The sequence below is a fragment of the Rhodnius prolixus genome, unplaced genomic scaffold, assembly GCF_049639745.1.
Source record: "Rhodnius prolixus isolate KJV_2025 unplaced genomic scaffold, Rpr scaffold_5, whole genome shotgun sequence".
NCBI classification, from domain to species: Eukaryota; Metazoa; Arthropoda; class Insecta; order Hemiptera; family Reduviidae; genus Rhodnius; species Rhodnius prolixus.
This window is the reverse complement of record NW_027411624.1, coordinates 30,573,911-30,589,416: the sequence shown is the minus strand read 5'-3', so window position 1 is coordinate 30,589,416 and position 15,506 is coordinate 30,573,911. Positions and strand designations below refer to the sequence as shown.

At 32.9% G+C, this 15,506-nt stretch overlaps 1 protein-coding gene across 4 annotated transcripts in view; it reads right to left on the bottom strand.

The window, feature by feature from the left end:
* The window catches only part of LOC141458565 (uncharacterized), a 714,168-nt gene that overhangs the window by 5,468 nt on the left and 693,194 nt on the right, over window positions 1-15,506 (bottom strand). The window contains exon 6 of one of the 4 annotated variants that reach the window (XM_074136742.1): window positions 83-1,294. The exons of 2 other annotated variants lie outside the window; for them this stretch is intronic. In XM_074136742.1, coding sequence (XP_073992843.1) covers window positions 1,143-1,294 — 152 coding nt within the window. In that variant the 3' untranslated portion in view covers window positions 83-1,142. Of the gene's footprint in view, window positions 1-82; window positions 1,295-15,506 lie in introns of those variants that run through there. One more of the 4 variants, XM_074136739.1, reaches the window with a different exon arrangement.

The following is a 15,506-nucleotide window of genomic DNA, read 5'->3' as shown; positions in this document are numbered from 1 at the left end:
AAAGACATTTTAATTGTATTTAAACGTAAATTTTATAAATACTCCACTAAAATGTAATATAAAAAATTGAATTATATATATTCTTTTAATATAAGTCAACTTTACCAATAATTAATAAAGTTTATTATAACTGCTTATAAACGGGTTTAAAATTAAAAAATAACCTCTTCAAGCTTCTAACTTATTTTCGAGGCCGCCATATGTAATGTTTACATGAACGGTTAAAACGCCCACAGTCCGTTCCACTTGGGTTTTCGATCGCAACGCCCACAAGCAAGTGGAACGGCCAAAATCGCGGTCGTGGTCGTGGTCGTTGTGGTCGCCAAGTGGAACGCACTCTTCGACATTTGTTATCTACCCAAATGTCTGTGAAGTTAATATGCTCTCAGTAAAAGAAAAACAAAAGATAGCTAGCTAGATTTCAACCCAGGGAGCCCAGTGCACTAACCGCTTAGCTAATCCCTTCCTCACATTATTTAAGTAAACACTAAATGAGTATAAAAGATTTAGCAGCATACCAAATTGACGCACCAATTAGAATTATAAATAAATAAGTTTTGCCTACTTCTTTATTTAAAAGATTATTTAATATATTTATAAAACAAGATTCAGATGGCTAGGGGGCATTTAGTGAGGATGGAAGATTTCAGATTTCCCAGGAAAATAAGGATTTGGGCACTCCCGGGGAAGCGAGAAAAAAGAGGAAGACCAAGGATTAGGTGGCTGGATGATGTAGAAGAAGAAGTCTGGGAGTAAGGACATGGAGGAGGATTGCTTAGGTGAAAGAAAAGAATGGTAAAGGGTGATAGAGGAGGCCAAGGTCCTTCGTGGACCGTACAGCCAGAAGAGATTGTGTCTGAGAGAGAGATATTTATAAACATTTCAAGAGTCCAGAAATTGTCGGCCCAAATGATCAAGGGCTCCAATCGTAAATCAACAGCTCATTTGGGGGAGAAACATGCAGCTTCATGAAAGACTCACTAATCCATTAGATGACCCGTTAGACATTTTCAAAATTTAGGTTCAAATTATTATATACATAATATGTAAGCCACATTCGAAAACTTTTACTGGTTAGCAGCGTACTTTCTTCTTCCAAAGGTAAGTGATGTTTAAAAATAATTGTATTGGTTAATAATATATTATTTCTTTGAAGATGTTGCTCGACAATGAGCTATTGTGATATTGAGAAAAATTACAAGGAAACAAGCAAAATCTTGGGCCGGAAAAACGCTCGTGACGATTGAAATGATATGGATGAGGGCTAAATCCAAGAAGATCCTCGCAACATTTACTAGAAAACAAAAACAAAATGAAAAATCTATTAAAATGTTTTTGAAAGAATGGAAAAATAGTTCGATTTATTTATTTATTTTTAGTTTGGCAGTTGTGAGAAATGCGCTAGGCTAGGATGTTGTCATATGAAGGAAAAATAACCATAAATCTCTACTAACTAAAAATAAATCATTCGTATATATTGAAGAGTGACGTGATTCATATATATACATATAAAATATATTTATTACTTTGTCCACTCGCTTTTCTGTATTATTTTTTTTGTATTTGACGTTTTCATTTGGAAAATCTTCTTATTTTACATTAAAACTTTGCATTCTTGTATTAAAAAGATTAATAATTTTTCTGTCACATACTTGACTAATTAATATGTGTGTATATGTACTCGTAAGTCAAAAATGTTAAATTTAGAATATTTCTTGCATTAGGGCACTTAAAAACAATGTATATTTTGCTTATACGAGGGTCGTTTGAAAAGTCCATGCAAAGTCAGAGAGATAGCACTACTGGCGCGTATCGAGGTTATGTTTAGTTAGTAGCATCTCTTGGAAGAACACACACCAAGTTTCAGCCAGATCGGTCTATTTCTTTGTGTTTGGCATTCGTTAGAATCGAGGAAGTCAAGTGATTTTCAAATAAATGGACGAAAAAGAATTTCGTGTGTTGATTAAACACTACTTTATGAAAGGCAATACGCCTCAGGAGACTAAAGAGAAGCTTGATAAACATTATGGTGACTCTGCACCTTCGATTAGAACAGTTTATAAGTGGTTTCAAAATTTTCGGAGTGGCCATATGGGCACAAGTGACGCTGAACGTTCTGGACGCCCTGTTGAGGTTACTACTCCAGAAATCATTGATAAAATCCATGATATGGTGATGGATGACAGAGGAGTGAAGGTGCATGAGATTGCTAGTGCTGTGGGCATCTCGAATGAACGGGTACATAATATTTTGCATCAACATTTGGACATGACAAAGCTATCCGCAAGATGGGTGCCGCGATTGCTCTCGCTTGACCAAAAACGAAATCGTGTAAGGACGGTTTGCAGCTGTTCCAAGGACTTTAAGCGTCGTTTCGTCACTGTGGATGAAACATGGATACATCACTACACTCCTGAGACCAAAGAACAATCTAAACAATGGGTTACCAAGGGGGAATCTGCGCCAAAAAAGGCGAAGACCGTTCCTTCGGCCGGAAAGATTATGGCGACTGTCTTTTGGGATTCACAAGGAATAATCCTCATCGACTATCTGGAAAAGGGTAAAACTATTAAGGTGCATATTATTCATCGTTATTGGACCGTTTGAAAACCGAGCTGCAAGAAAAACGCCCACGATTGGCCCACAAAAAAGTCCTTTTCCATCACGACAACGCACCAGCTCACACTTCAGCAGTTGTGGTCGCAAAATTAATGGAAATAGGGTTCCAACTCGTTTCACATCCCCCCTATTCTCCAGACTTGGCTCCCTCGGACTACTATTTGTTCCCCAATATGAAGAAATGGCTGGCGGGAAAAAGATTTTTTCAAACGAGGAGGTGATTGCAGAAACGAATGGTTATTTTTCAGACTTGGACAAATCCTATTATTCGGAAGGGATCAACAAACTAGAGCAGCGTTGGACGAAGTGTATAAGCCTAAAAGGAGACTATGTTGAAAAATAAAAAAGGTTTACCCCAAAAAATTAAGTAGTTTTTATTTTTGCACGGACTTTTCAAACGACCCTCGTAGACCATCTATAACTGCCTTGATTTTGAGGTATTATATATATTATTATTATTATTATATTTTTAGATCTATAAAAAATACGAATTTGTACAATATAGATGGTACAGTGACTTACATTTTGTTACAACTCAAAAGTATTAATACTAATATTTATAAATTAAGTAATTGATAAAAACAAAAATCAAAACGTAATTGTAAAATACGAAAATAAAAAGTACTTCAATCAAGAAAACATAATAAAACAGAACTAAAATTAAAAAAATAAAACAAAACTAACCTATACTTGCAACAAAGATTTCCTAAAATCTAAACAGTCAATAACAAATTTATGAACAACCATAATATGAGTTTTGTCTTTAACAGTTAATATATTTTCAGCAGTAACGGGAAGGTATTTAGAAAGGTACTTTTGCCTCATTACAAGGTAGCCCGGACAATTGATAAAAATATTAGCCAAATGCTCTTTTTCATGATTACATAGCGGACAAAGTTCAAGGCTGTTTATCTCATAACGGTTACCTTTAGTGTAGTTAACACACAAGTTATATATTATTTCTTTGTTTTCTATTTTAATCTGGTAGATTAAACTGAGCTAACCTTCCCTGAAAAGTAAATATTGAAACAAATTATGTAATTATGCTTCAAAGATCATTCATTCAAGAACATAAATTCTTCAAATCCTGCAATGCAATTAAAACTCAAGGGTGCAATGGTGGATACAGAACCGATGTACTCACCCAATTATATATTTAATACAGTTTATTGCAAACTGATACAAATTTAACGAGCAAAGAGATTGTACGTTCGTGGCGTGTTAGGTACAACAGTAATTATATACTGTAGATTTCATGACCACTTTTTTTGATTCCTAATTGTCAAATTTGTTTAAGTTTATTAATTTACATTCCTAGTTAGCCTAACATGAGATGGCAAGCGACTGAATTAGGAACAAAAAGGCCAGCAACCTAGTTTATGTAAGTGAACAAGTGTTCTATTTTAGGGAGTCATCAGTAAATGTTGTATTGATGCTCGCGGAGAGGGTTTGGAAGCGTAACTGCCTACGAAATAATAAGAAAAAATATAATTTTTTTTCACCAATAAATGTAATAAAAATATATATATTATATAGGTAATTTTTCCCGTATGACAGTTTTATTGGCTAGCTCGCTTGTATCAGTATAGGAACTTCAATCCATTTGCAGTCTAAACATAATTCTTTAATCTAAAAATTGGACGTAAGTTTGGACTAGAATCTGCAGGGGTAGACTATTTCAGTTCAAGATGGAGCACCTCTCCAGTCCTTAATGTTAGATTAGATTGTTGAGTTCAGGGATGAACACCTGGCCAAAGATTAAAGGCGAGTTTTTAGTGCCAAACTCTGTAACCATATACGCACTCTCCTCAGGGCAAAAACTACTTACTAATTTCTTCTTACTAAGTCGGAGGGAAGGGATTAGCTATGAGGTTAACGTATTGGATTCCCACGCGGAGGACCCGGGTTCGAATCCAGCTGCTGATCCTTAGATTTTCTCTTCCTAAAAGCTTCTTCTTATAGCTCAATGTCCTGGCGATGGACAGTGTTGTCTGTAAAGAGAGAACAATGTCTGCAGTCGGGCTGTGCACTGAAAAAAGCTCCGGGCACCAATAACCTCATATGCTGACGTGCCTTAAATCATAAAAACGAAACTAAGTCGGCCGTAGCACTTCAAGAGGCCGATGATTATCCGAATAGCTTTCTGGTCTAGTTGGAGTAATGCCTTAATAAACTTACGCAAATGGATTATAATGGCTTTTAATAACTGCCTCAGACCTGAGTTTTACACTCACTATTATTGCGACTATTTGGACGCCTTGTAGGATGCACTACAGTCGCATTTTCTTTCACTGCAAATGGCTGAGATCCATTGAGTTTAACATGAAGAGAGAAATTGCGACAGGCAAACTGCCGTCTCAATGCGCATTTGTCCTGAATGCCCCAGGCAATTTGTATATTGACAATTTCTATCAGTCTTCGTAAGACTTATATAAAATTATGACATTGGAATTGATTTCCTTTTTCATATAATCACATCGTGGCTCCGCTTCTTCTGCCCTGGAGTATGTTGTAAACCTTAGTTTTGAAAATGAAAAAGTAGAGATTACATATCTCAAACTAACCCCTACCAAAAACAATAAACAAACGAGGGGAAAAGCCTCGATGATTTATAATAAAATTTCTACTTACCTAGCAACTTTTTTTCCGTAAATATGTTTCAAAATAAATATGGTTACGTCAACAATTTTTTGAAAACTTGGATCTAGAGCATGCCTACAAGTGTGTACCTTATATGTACACAGAATAGACAGAATAGAGCATATGGAACTGACACCTTAATTGAAACAGGCCTTGCTAAAAATCAATTTTCCTATTGGCTATCTCAAGGTCCTGCTTATGCGCAGTTCTCTACACGTAACAGATTACCCTATTTGGATAGTATAAAACTACGAGAGCTTTTCTTCGGCAAACTTCGGATGTGCAAGACCTGTAGCGAGTAAATCATGTAATATGAATTGTAAACCTTACCAATGTAGCTCGGTGTTTTTACTAATCAAAAACTTTAGGTTATCAATACTGGCCATGATTGGGTTTTCCATGCGTATTAGTGCTCAAGCGTCTAATTTATAAATTGAAAAATTATAGTCTGGTGGAAAATGGACAATTACCACTAGCTATGATATTAAATGTACCTAAAGTAATTGAAATTACAACTCTGCCATACATAAAGTCTATCAAGAACAATATCTATTCTCGGATACTTGGAACAAGTTTAGTTATTCTGAAATTTTGAGTACAGACCGCCATTAAATTAAGCTTATTAATCTTCTTGAGTAGATTATTCAATGTCAAATGAAATGTTACTTTCATTTTTATTCTTAGCAAAACATGATATTTATTACAATCGTATAGATCAGAAGACGAGGATGTATATCATTTTATTGCTGTATGTCCCGTTCTAGCAGAATTTAGGGTCACATACTTCAATAAAAGTATTTTGTCAATACAAGAGTTTAAAGAATATTTGGATGGGAAGGATTGGTTCAGTTTTGCTGATTTCAGTAAATAAGCATGGAGATACAGGTATTTCTTAGTAGAAGAATTTAACTTTTAATTTATATATATCAAAAGAAAATTTAAAGAATAAGAATGAGGGATAACCAAAACAAACAATATATACAGTAACATTATTACTTGCAAAACTACAATAGAATTATTAATTTGCTATTTATTAGTATTATTATTGTTATTTTCATTTTAAGAAGTCTTTTAATTTTTATTTGTTTGTTAGTTTTTTGTTTTATAGTTTAAGGATGCAACTCCTCAGACTGTCGATGACCATAGAGTATGGTCTTTCCATAAGTTTTAAACGCATAAGTGTTAATATCGTTTATTTTTGTTATAAAGACTATTATTATTATTCCAAACGTAGAGCACTGAATAAAAAATCTTCATTTTTTATTTAAAAAATTTAACTTTTATTCAAAATGCTGTACTGCAATAACAACCAAAATAAAATAAATACCCAAGTATTTATGGATTATGGAAATTTATAATTAAGTAAAAAATTTCGTCGTGGGAAAAATAACATGTGGTAATATTTAAAGGAATTTTCGTTAAAATTTTTTTTACAATGGGGATTGTATTTTTGATAAAATCGGATTTGCTATTTCAATTGTATTGCTCCTAAAAGTTCTGTAATCTTCTAGAATTTAACGATGATCACTTTCTAGGTTCTATTTATGCTTCAAGACTAATAAAAGATTTTGTTACTAATAATTTGGAACCATTATATTTTAAAAACTGCGCAGATAGAATCGAACTATAAAGCCTATGTATCCCTGTTAGAATAGAATAGAAAAATTCTGTATTTCGTGTATTAACACATTACAGAGGTTCTGTGCTAATGACATTTGGGTAATCTTGAAATTAATAATGTAAATACTAAAAAGTAAATGAAATACATAAACTGAAATAAATTTGCAACTGATTCCAGTATCAAATAATAATAATAAATAGAAAATAATATTAAAACAATACAAATTTAATAATAACAAGAAATAACCAAATAGTGTTTTCTACATATAGTTTCTCCTAAATGAATAGTTTTTAGAGCTACTATTCATTTAGAATAAACGATCTTATTTTGAGGGCTTCAATAGTGAAATAATACAATTTATTTAGATGGTCAAGAGACTCAATTATTAACAAATTTTTTGTGTAAATTCATTTCATTTTTATTGTGTATTACTTGCGGTAAATAATGTTTCCTGATAGGATCATAAATAGGGCACTGGATCAAGATATGTTCCATACTTTCTGATTTATACAGGTTACACAATGAACAGACGGAGTCGGTATTTATTGCATGATATCCACCTTTTCTAAACCGTATTTTAATTACTTTATGGCTGGACACTCTTACTGGATTGGCTAATTACTCGTAGTTTGTCAATAACACAATTATATTTTAGATATTCCTCTGATACCCCTAACCACTTATATCTCTATAAATATAACTATAGTTGGAATTGATTGCTCGCTGAACATCCAAAACTAAGTACATAACAGTGTTAGTACAAGAAAGTAAAGTCGTATTTAATTGAAGAGTAAAACGAGTCAGAGTTAATGCTATCTCAATTGTACATTTTAGTTAACATGCAAGGGACTTAAGGTCCCCGAACAAATGTTTTTTGCCCTCATCAGGGGACATTTTGATAGAGAATACAACTTTTGCATGTAACACCCGGATCGCAATATTCATAATTTCAATACTCATATTTCGATTGAAAAGAATAGAAAAATGTTATGAATTCGGTTTGAACAGAAATGAATTATGAACCGATTGACAACGCCATATAATGCTAATTAAATGTTTTGTTTTTTGTAAATAAAGGTATTAATTCCAGTATTAAACACGATCAAATAAGATACGAAAGAGTGTAGCTTTTCTGCCAATTAAAAATAAGGATTAGACTTAACCTCAAGCTAAAGAAAATGATCTTAATAAAGAAAGAGTATTGCCTTTTGATTTAATACATTTTTATTATTGATAATAAAATATTATTTTTGACAAAACTTTGTACCTAGGAATTAGGCCATCTTTAGAATTTAAGTTTTTACGAGTATATTAACAGACAGGGCAGAAGACACACCAACCTTTTATATTAAACATGTAAGAAGTATTATAATTGGTCTACAAACATAAGCCCTAAAGCTTGGTAAAACATTATGACTGAAATAGGCATTAATCTTTCTTCCATTTCGTCTAATCATCATAAGAAATGATGGACAATGTTCGAAAAATATTCATTCCGTTTTACAACATATTTGATGCTAAATTGGTCTTCCAATTAAGTTGTAAAAACATTTCATAACCTTCTGTTTTATCCGACTTACTCCGCCAGTTGAGTATAAGATTTGATGGTACAAATCGCTCTGTTAACATTTCTAGAACGATGAGAACATTGTCGATGAAGTCCAATTCTCTACACCAAACTGAGAAATCAATACGTTCGTTCAAGGGATGGATAAAATGAGCGTGAATTTTGAATGATTATCATTGATTGTTAAAAGAAAAAAATTATACTCACTAGTGTGTTTACAAATAAATGAGCATTACACAAGCTATAGACACATTCCAAATATCAAGAACAATAACTAACATGCGGCACTAGCCTCAGTGAATGTTAGCATTATGTGACAGTCGAACATGGTGGAGAGGTTTCAATGTTGTTTGTTGTGAATTGTTGTTGAAATGATGATGGTGTATTAGGCACCACTAGTGCGGTGCCAGTGTGTGAGAGTTCAGCACCAATCTATAACCACACAGTGCTTTCCAGTGTACCAGAGAATTCTGTTGGAAGACCAAATGACATACTCTTGAATAGGTGAGACGTACAGTTGATTTGATTTTCCCACCAAACAACCATAGCCTACTACAGTATAGTAGTAGCATGTTGGCGGTCCGCTTAGTCCCTTACTTCCACGCTACTCCCATGAGGTAAGGGGTTGGGTGGGAGATTCTATCTGCAAGTCACGTTGACACATCTATTCAAAACCATTCTGTGACCCATTTCTACGCAACTTTCCTCCTATCCCCCCTTGCGAATTGACTTACTCACATACTATGACCTACCTTATACATACATACCATGTACTTACACATCGTACATGCACGGCACTCAGTTAAATAACCTTTTTGATATGAAAAATTGCACCTTTTCAACTAGAGAAATTCTATAGACTGAACTAGAAATTGCTTGCGATTCATTTTACTTCATTAGTTTTTTTTTGAACTTCCAACAAAATTTGTCCTCAGGTTTGTCATCCCGCCTCTTATCCTTAGTTCTTCATCTTATTATTGTAAAGAAAGAAAACCTTTGCACTTCGAAACTGCGTTTATAAAGGCGATATGAACAACACTCATGAAAAACTACAATAGTTATAATATTCTAACGTTAGCCAGCCAATTGAGGTTATTTGGAATCAAGTACTGCAGAATCTTCCTTAATAAGGTTTCATATAGATTTAATCCTGAGTAACAAAGTAACTTATGTGAATTTGAAAGTGATAATCTAGGACACTTCCTTTTATCATGCCCTATGTTGAATTGTTTTAGGCAAATGTATCTTTTAAACTATATATTTTATACCCTATGGGCGATGATACACTATCAAATTTACTGACAATTGACACTTATTGTAAATTGAATAACATATATTTCTATACGCTCAGAAATCTTTAAAGTTAAAAAATCTTTATGGAAAGTTAGTTGCAGTTCAATCTGATTTATATAATATCACTTTTTCTCGCTATTTAGTTTTGTTTCGAGGTAAATGATTGTGTTTAGAGATTATTACTACCATTTATTTTTATTACTATTACTACTATTTATCTATTTTCTGCATTATATCAAACAGAGTAAGTTTATTTTATAATTATTTGTTTTTATATATATTATTTCGTCTTTTTGTAATTTCTGTTATTATCTTGTAAATTGACTCAACCCTTGTTGCAAGATATTATCTTAAAAACCATAAATTTCATTCATTCAATATTCTAACGTTAGAAAACAGAATTACCCCAGGATCTGCAGATTTCTGGCAAGAACCATCTTCTTCAGACAAGCTCTTATTCGACAATATCTCGGCAAAGAAAGCTGTCGTCTATGTGATACAATACTCTTCGAGTCCTATGTAAGTTTCTGTGAACTCTTTTGATTTTATCATTGCTCTGAGTTCTTTGCCTGTTTCAGTCACGAAAAATTGATCCAGAATATAGTTCTACAGAACTCTCCCTCTTCTTCTTCTCAAAAAATCCTTCTGCAGAGGTCTGCCTACTAATCTGCAGAAGGTAAAGATGTTGTAATAGAGAAATTGGGCAGGTGACCATCATCATCATCATCATTTCAACAACAATTCACAACAAACAGCTAGGTAGCTTCGCCGAACCCATCTCATTTTCTTTCATAAACAACATGCAACTAAAGTTGTTTTTAGGTTAATTTATCACTACCAAAATTTTTGAGTGTTGAGTCTTCTTAGTATTTTGCCGTTTTTTAGTTTCTTACTTAAGAAAATCATTCAATAAAACATTTTTTAAAACATCAATCTCCAGAAAAAACTCAATTTCTGTCACAACAAAGCATTAAGAATAAAAATTCTGCATGTTTTCCAACTTTTTCTAACCATATATATATATATATATATTTTTTTTTTTAAAATTAACATGTTACATAGGGAAGGGATTAGCTATGAGGTTAGCATACTGGACTCCCACGCGGAGGTCCCGGGTTCGAATCCAGCAGCTGGCCCTTAGATTTTCTCTTCCTAGGAGCTTCTTACAGCTCACTGTCCGGTGATGGACAGTGTTGTCTGTTACGAGAGAACACTGTCCGGAGGCCGGCAGTGCACTGGAAAAAGCTCCGGGCGCTAATAACCTCAGCTGTTGATGCGCCAAAAAAAAAAAAAACATGTTACATATTATCTACACAATGGAAATTTAGTCAGCACAAATCATAGCTACATCCGGGATATTCTACTTCTTTGCTTCCCTTTCCATACTAGTCCCAATCCAAAAAGGATTCCAGCTAGTAACAAAGCTACAGTATTTTTTCTTTTACATTAGCATTATCCCTTTACCTAGCGTTATATCCACTTTCAAAGGACACATTTTTCTTTCCATGAAATATTCTTCTCTTATCTCAACTTGTCGCATGATTTAGTACTGTTCAATCTGAGTGCTACATAGTGAAAAAGGAAAGTTCACGCATGCAGACAAATATATGCACAGTGGTGAGTATATCACTTCATTTTGTCTTGCTTTTTTTGATTATTAAAATTATGCCTGTTTTAAAATTCAATAAGATAAGGCAGTACTGATATTTATTCGTAAATAACAAAAACTGCAGGTACCAAACATTTCATTTAAACTTCAGGTCGCATTTCAGTCATTAAGACACATTCCAAAAAGCATGTTTTTAATTGAAATATAACAATTAATATCATTTAAGTAATTTTACTGCATTAAATGTTCATTAATGATCGATCTAACACATCATTCAAGAAAACCAGTTCCAGCGTCTACGTTGCTTACAAAAAAAGTAACAACATCAACAGCAACAAGAAAAGAGTGCCCATTAAGATTTGTCCTATACATTAAAGGAAAATTGGGGAATTTTATCTTTTATAGGAAAAGAGAAATAATTTGTCAAAGTTGGTTGTTTTTCAACGTTACGCTTTTTCGAGCAGTTTTTGACGATTTAACCCTCGAAAAGATTTATTTATTTTTTAAGGATTTAAGGCGCGTCAACATCTAAGGTTATTGGCACCCGGAGCTTTAATCAGTGCACTGCCGGCCTCCGGACAGTGTTCTCTCGTTACAGACAACACCGGACAGTGAGCTGTAAGAAGCTCCTAGAAAGAGAAAATCTAAGGGTCAGCAGCTGGATTCGAACCCGGGAGCTCCGCGTGGGAGTCCTGGATGCTAACCTCATAGCTAATCCCTTCCCTTAAAAAAATTAAATAATAAATGAAGATTAGTCATTAGTTCCTATCTAAAAACGGAGAAAAATGCAAATTTTGTATCAGTGTAACATAATGCAGAAGGAGCTCACTGCAAGTTCTTGGTGTAAAGGTATTTTCAGATTGGAAGAAACAGTCAGCCAATCAGCAGTAGTAGAGAAGGCTTTTATTTAGCCCAGTACGATTCCTGTATCTCATTGGCTAAGTTGAATATGGGCAAAATGGAGAAGATAAGTTTTTTGATGTTTGATTGGCTGGTGTTTACCCCCACTACTTCATAACCTTCCCTTGTTGATTCCACGACGAGCTCCTTTACCATCATGTTCTACTGATACTAAAAGTGAGTTTTACCTCAATTTTAGATAGGATTTTTGACAAATTAGGTAAATTCGTAGGTTTTTAGGTTTATTTGATGCCTAAACCTGTCCATTAGAACAAAGTTAAATTAATCTAAGTTTTTATTTATTTTTGAAGATACAATCAATAAAAATAAATAAAAATAATAAATGTTACGTTGAATTCAAACAATTTAACTTAAAAAAAAAATTCATGTACGTAGAAGTAATGAACTAAAATTTTTACAGTTTTTATTGCTTCTTAAATTAAATTTTCATTACAATCTATTGATTTGTTACACAAAAACATTGAAATTAAAATTAATATGCTACACTGTTTAACGTTTACTTAATTAGTTTGATAATAAATAAATTACGATGCTTACCTAAAAGAAAGACCCGTTTTTCTGAGAGACTATTTACAAGTAAATTATTATTCATAAACTAAAGTATCTTCTTAACAAAAACTTACAGTTTAAAAAGTTAAGTAAGTATAAGGGTTGATTAAACGCCAAAGGTACACCAATCAGCTAGTACCCAACTTTTCATTCATACTTCTAGTATCATATTTTTTAGAATGTATTAGATGTCACAGACCCTTGTACTGGCCTTTTATTGCCCATAAATATTTTTCTGTTAGAATAATAAAACATGTATCTCATCATCATAGTTAGTATTAAAAAGGCATTTCATTTTAAATCTATTCCAAATTATTCTCTGAATTCTGAATTATCATCACATTCACTCCCACATTATAAAGAAAAAGGGAAAGTTGGAGTTGGTCTTTTACTATTGTAATTTGAATTACGGAGTTAAAACGAAATTTCAGTCTTGAATTCTTCTTACTTATGCACAAATTACATAGTTAATGGCAAATAAATGATACTTGTAATTCTAATTCATTCATTTTCTAACTAGTGTTTTGTTTTTGTGATAGTGTTTTGTTTCTGTGATAGTGTTTTATTTTTGCGATAGTGTTTTGTTTTTCAGATAGTGTTTTGTTTTTCAGATAGTGTTTTGTTTCTGTGATAGTGTTTTGTTTTTGTGATAGTGTTTTGTTTTTCAGATAGTGTTTTGTTTCTGAGATAATGTTTTGTTTTTCAGATAGTGTTTTGTTTCTGTGATATTTTGTTTTTCAGATAGTGTTTTGTTTCTGTGATAGTGTTTTGTTTTTGCGATAGTGTTTTGTTTATCAGATAGTGTTTTGTTTCTGAGATAGTGTTTTGTTTTTCAGATAGTGTTTTGTTTCTGAGATAGTGTTTTGTTTTTCAGATAGTGTTTTGTTTCTGTGATATTTTGTTTTTCAGATAGTGTTTTGTTTCTGTGATAGTGTTTTGTTTTTGCGATAGTGTTTTGTTTATCAGATAGTGTTTTGTTTTTCAGATAGTGTTTTGTTTCTGTGATAGTGTTTTGTTTTTGTGATAGTGTTTTGTTTCTGTGATAGTGTTTTATTTTTGCGATAGTGTTTTGTTTTTCAGATAGTGTTTTGTTTTCGTGATATTGTTTTGTTTTTCAGATAGTGTTTTGTTTCTGTGATAGTGTTTTATTTTTGCGATAGTGTTTTGTTTTTCAGATAGTGTTTTGTTTTCGTGATATTGTTTTGTTTTTCAGATAGTGTTTTGTTTCTGTGATAGTGTTTTGTTTTTCAGATAGTGTTTTGTTTCTGAGATAGTGTTTTGTTTTTCAGATAGTGTTTTGTTTATGTGATAGTGTTTTGTTTTTGCGATAGTGTTTTGTTTTATAGATAGTGTTTTGTTTTTGTAATAGGGCTAAGATTTACAGAGTCATTAATAATAATAATTTTGGAGGGGGCCTCACGTACATGGGGCTAACTCCTCTCCCATTCGATGTACAGCATCGAAACTCCCAAAAGGCACATCTACATAAAATTTCGAATCAAATGACACCTAGGGAAGGGATTAGCTATGAGGTTAGCATACTGGACTCCCACGCGGAGGTCCCGGGTTCGAATCCAGCAGCTGACCCTTAGATTTTCTCTTCCTAGGAGCATCTTACAGCTCACTGTCCGGTGATGGACAGTGTTGTCTGTAACGAGAGAACACTGTCCGGAGGCCGGCAGTGCACTGGAAAAAGCTACGGGCGCTAATGACCTCAGCTGTTGATGCGCCAAAAAAAAAAAAAAAAAGACACCTCTTTCATGAAAATCACATGTATTTCTCGAAATCCATTTAATCTATGTTGTTGCAAAAAATTGAGGAGGATTTGCCCTATATTATAAAGAAAATTTGGGAATTTATGTAATCTTTTATAGAAAAAAAATTGTCAAAGTTGGGTGTTTTTCAATGTTCCGCTTTTTCGTGCAGTTTTTGACAAAAATGACAAACTTTCAAGTGGAAACGTCAGATAGCACCTGACAACACTCAGTGTTGCCAAGGCTCAAAATAGAAGTAGTGCCCTTCGTATGTGCTTGAGCTACATAATAACAATGAATAAACTATTATCTTTAGACCTTCACTGACTGGCCGAACTAAATTCGTAATTCTTATCTGATTATTTGAAAATTTGTCTAGGTTTTAGAGAAGTACTTGAGGGTGTCTGAGAATTTGTCCCATTAATATTAAGGCTAACTAAATTTTCAATAATAATACTTCATATGATAGTATGTGATTACATCGTGGACAATTAAGTGGGTGTTTAGAAGGAGAGTTTTTAGCAAAATATTCTGATGAAAAATAATTTTTAAATGATATTTTTTAAGGCGGTAGTAATAAAATAAATATTAAATCCCAAATTAAAAGATTAAGGGGAATTTTATTTTTAAATAAATTGTAAAATATAAATAAACAAAAAAGATGAGAGAGATTAATATTTTTTAATTTAGGTGGAATTAAATTTGAAATATTTCTCTTAATCAAGGATTAAATATAAATCACTTATCTACAGCTTCACTGAATACATATTAGTAGTATTTATAAAAAAGACTTGAAATAATTGAAAAGTAAGCTTTATACAGAGATCGCCAGTGCCAAAAAATCAAGTGAAACGCATGAATCACATCAAAGTCTACGATAAAGAAAAACAATTCAGAGAATAAATTAGGAGGAATTTTACCTTTAATATTTAT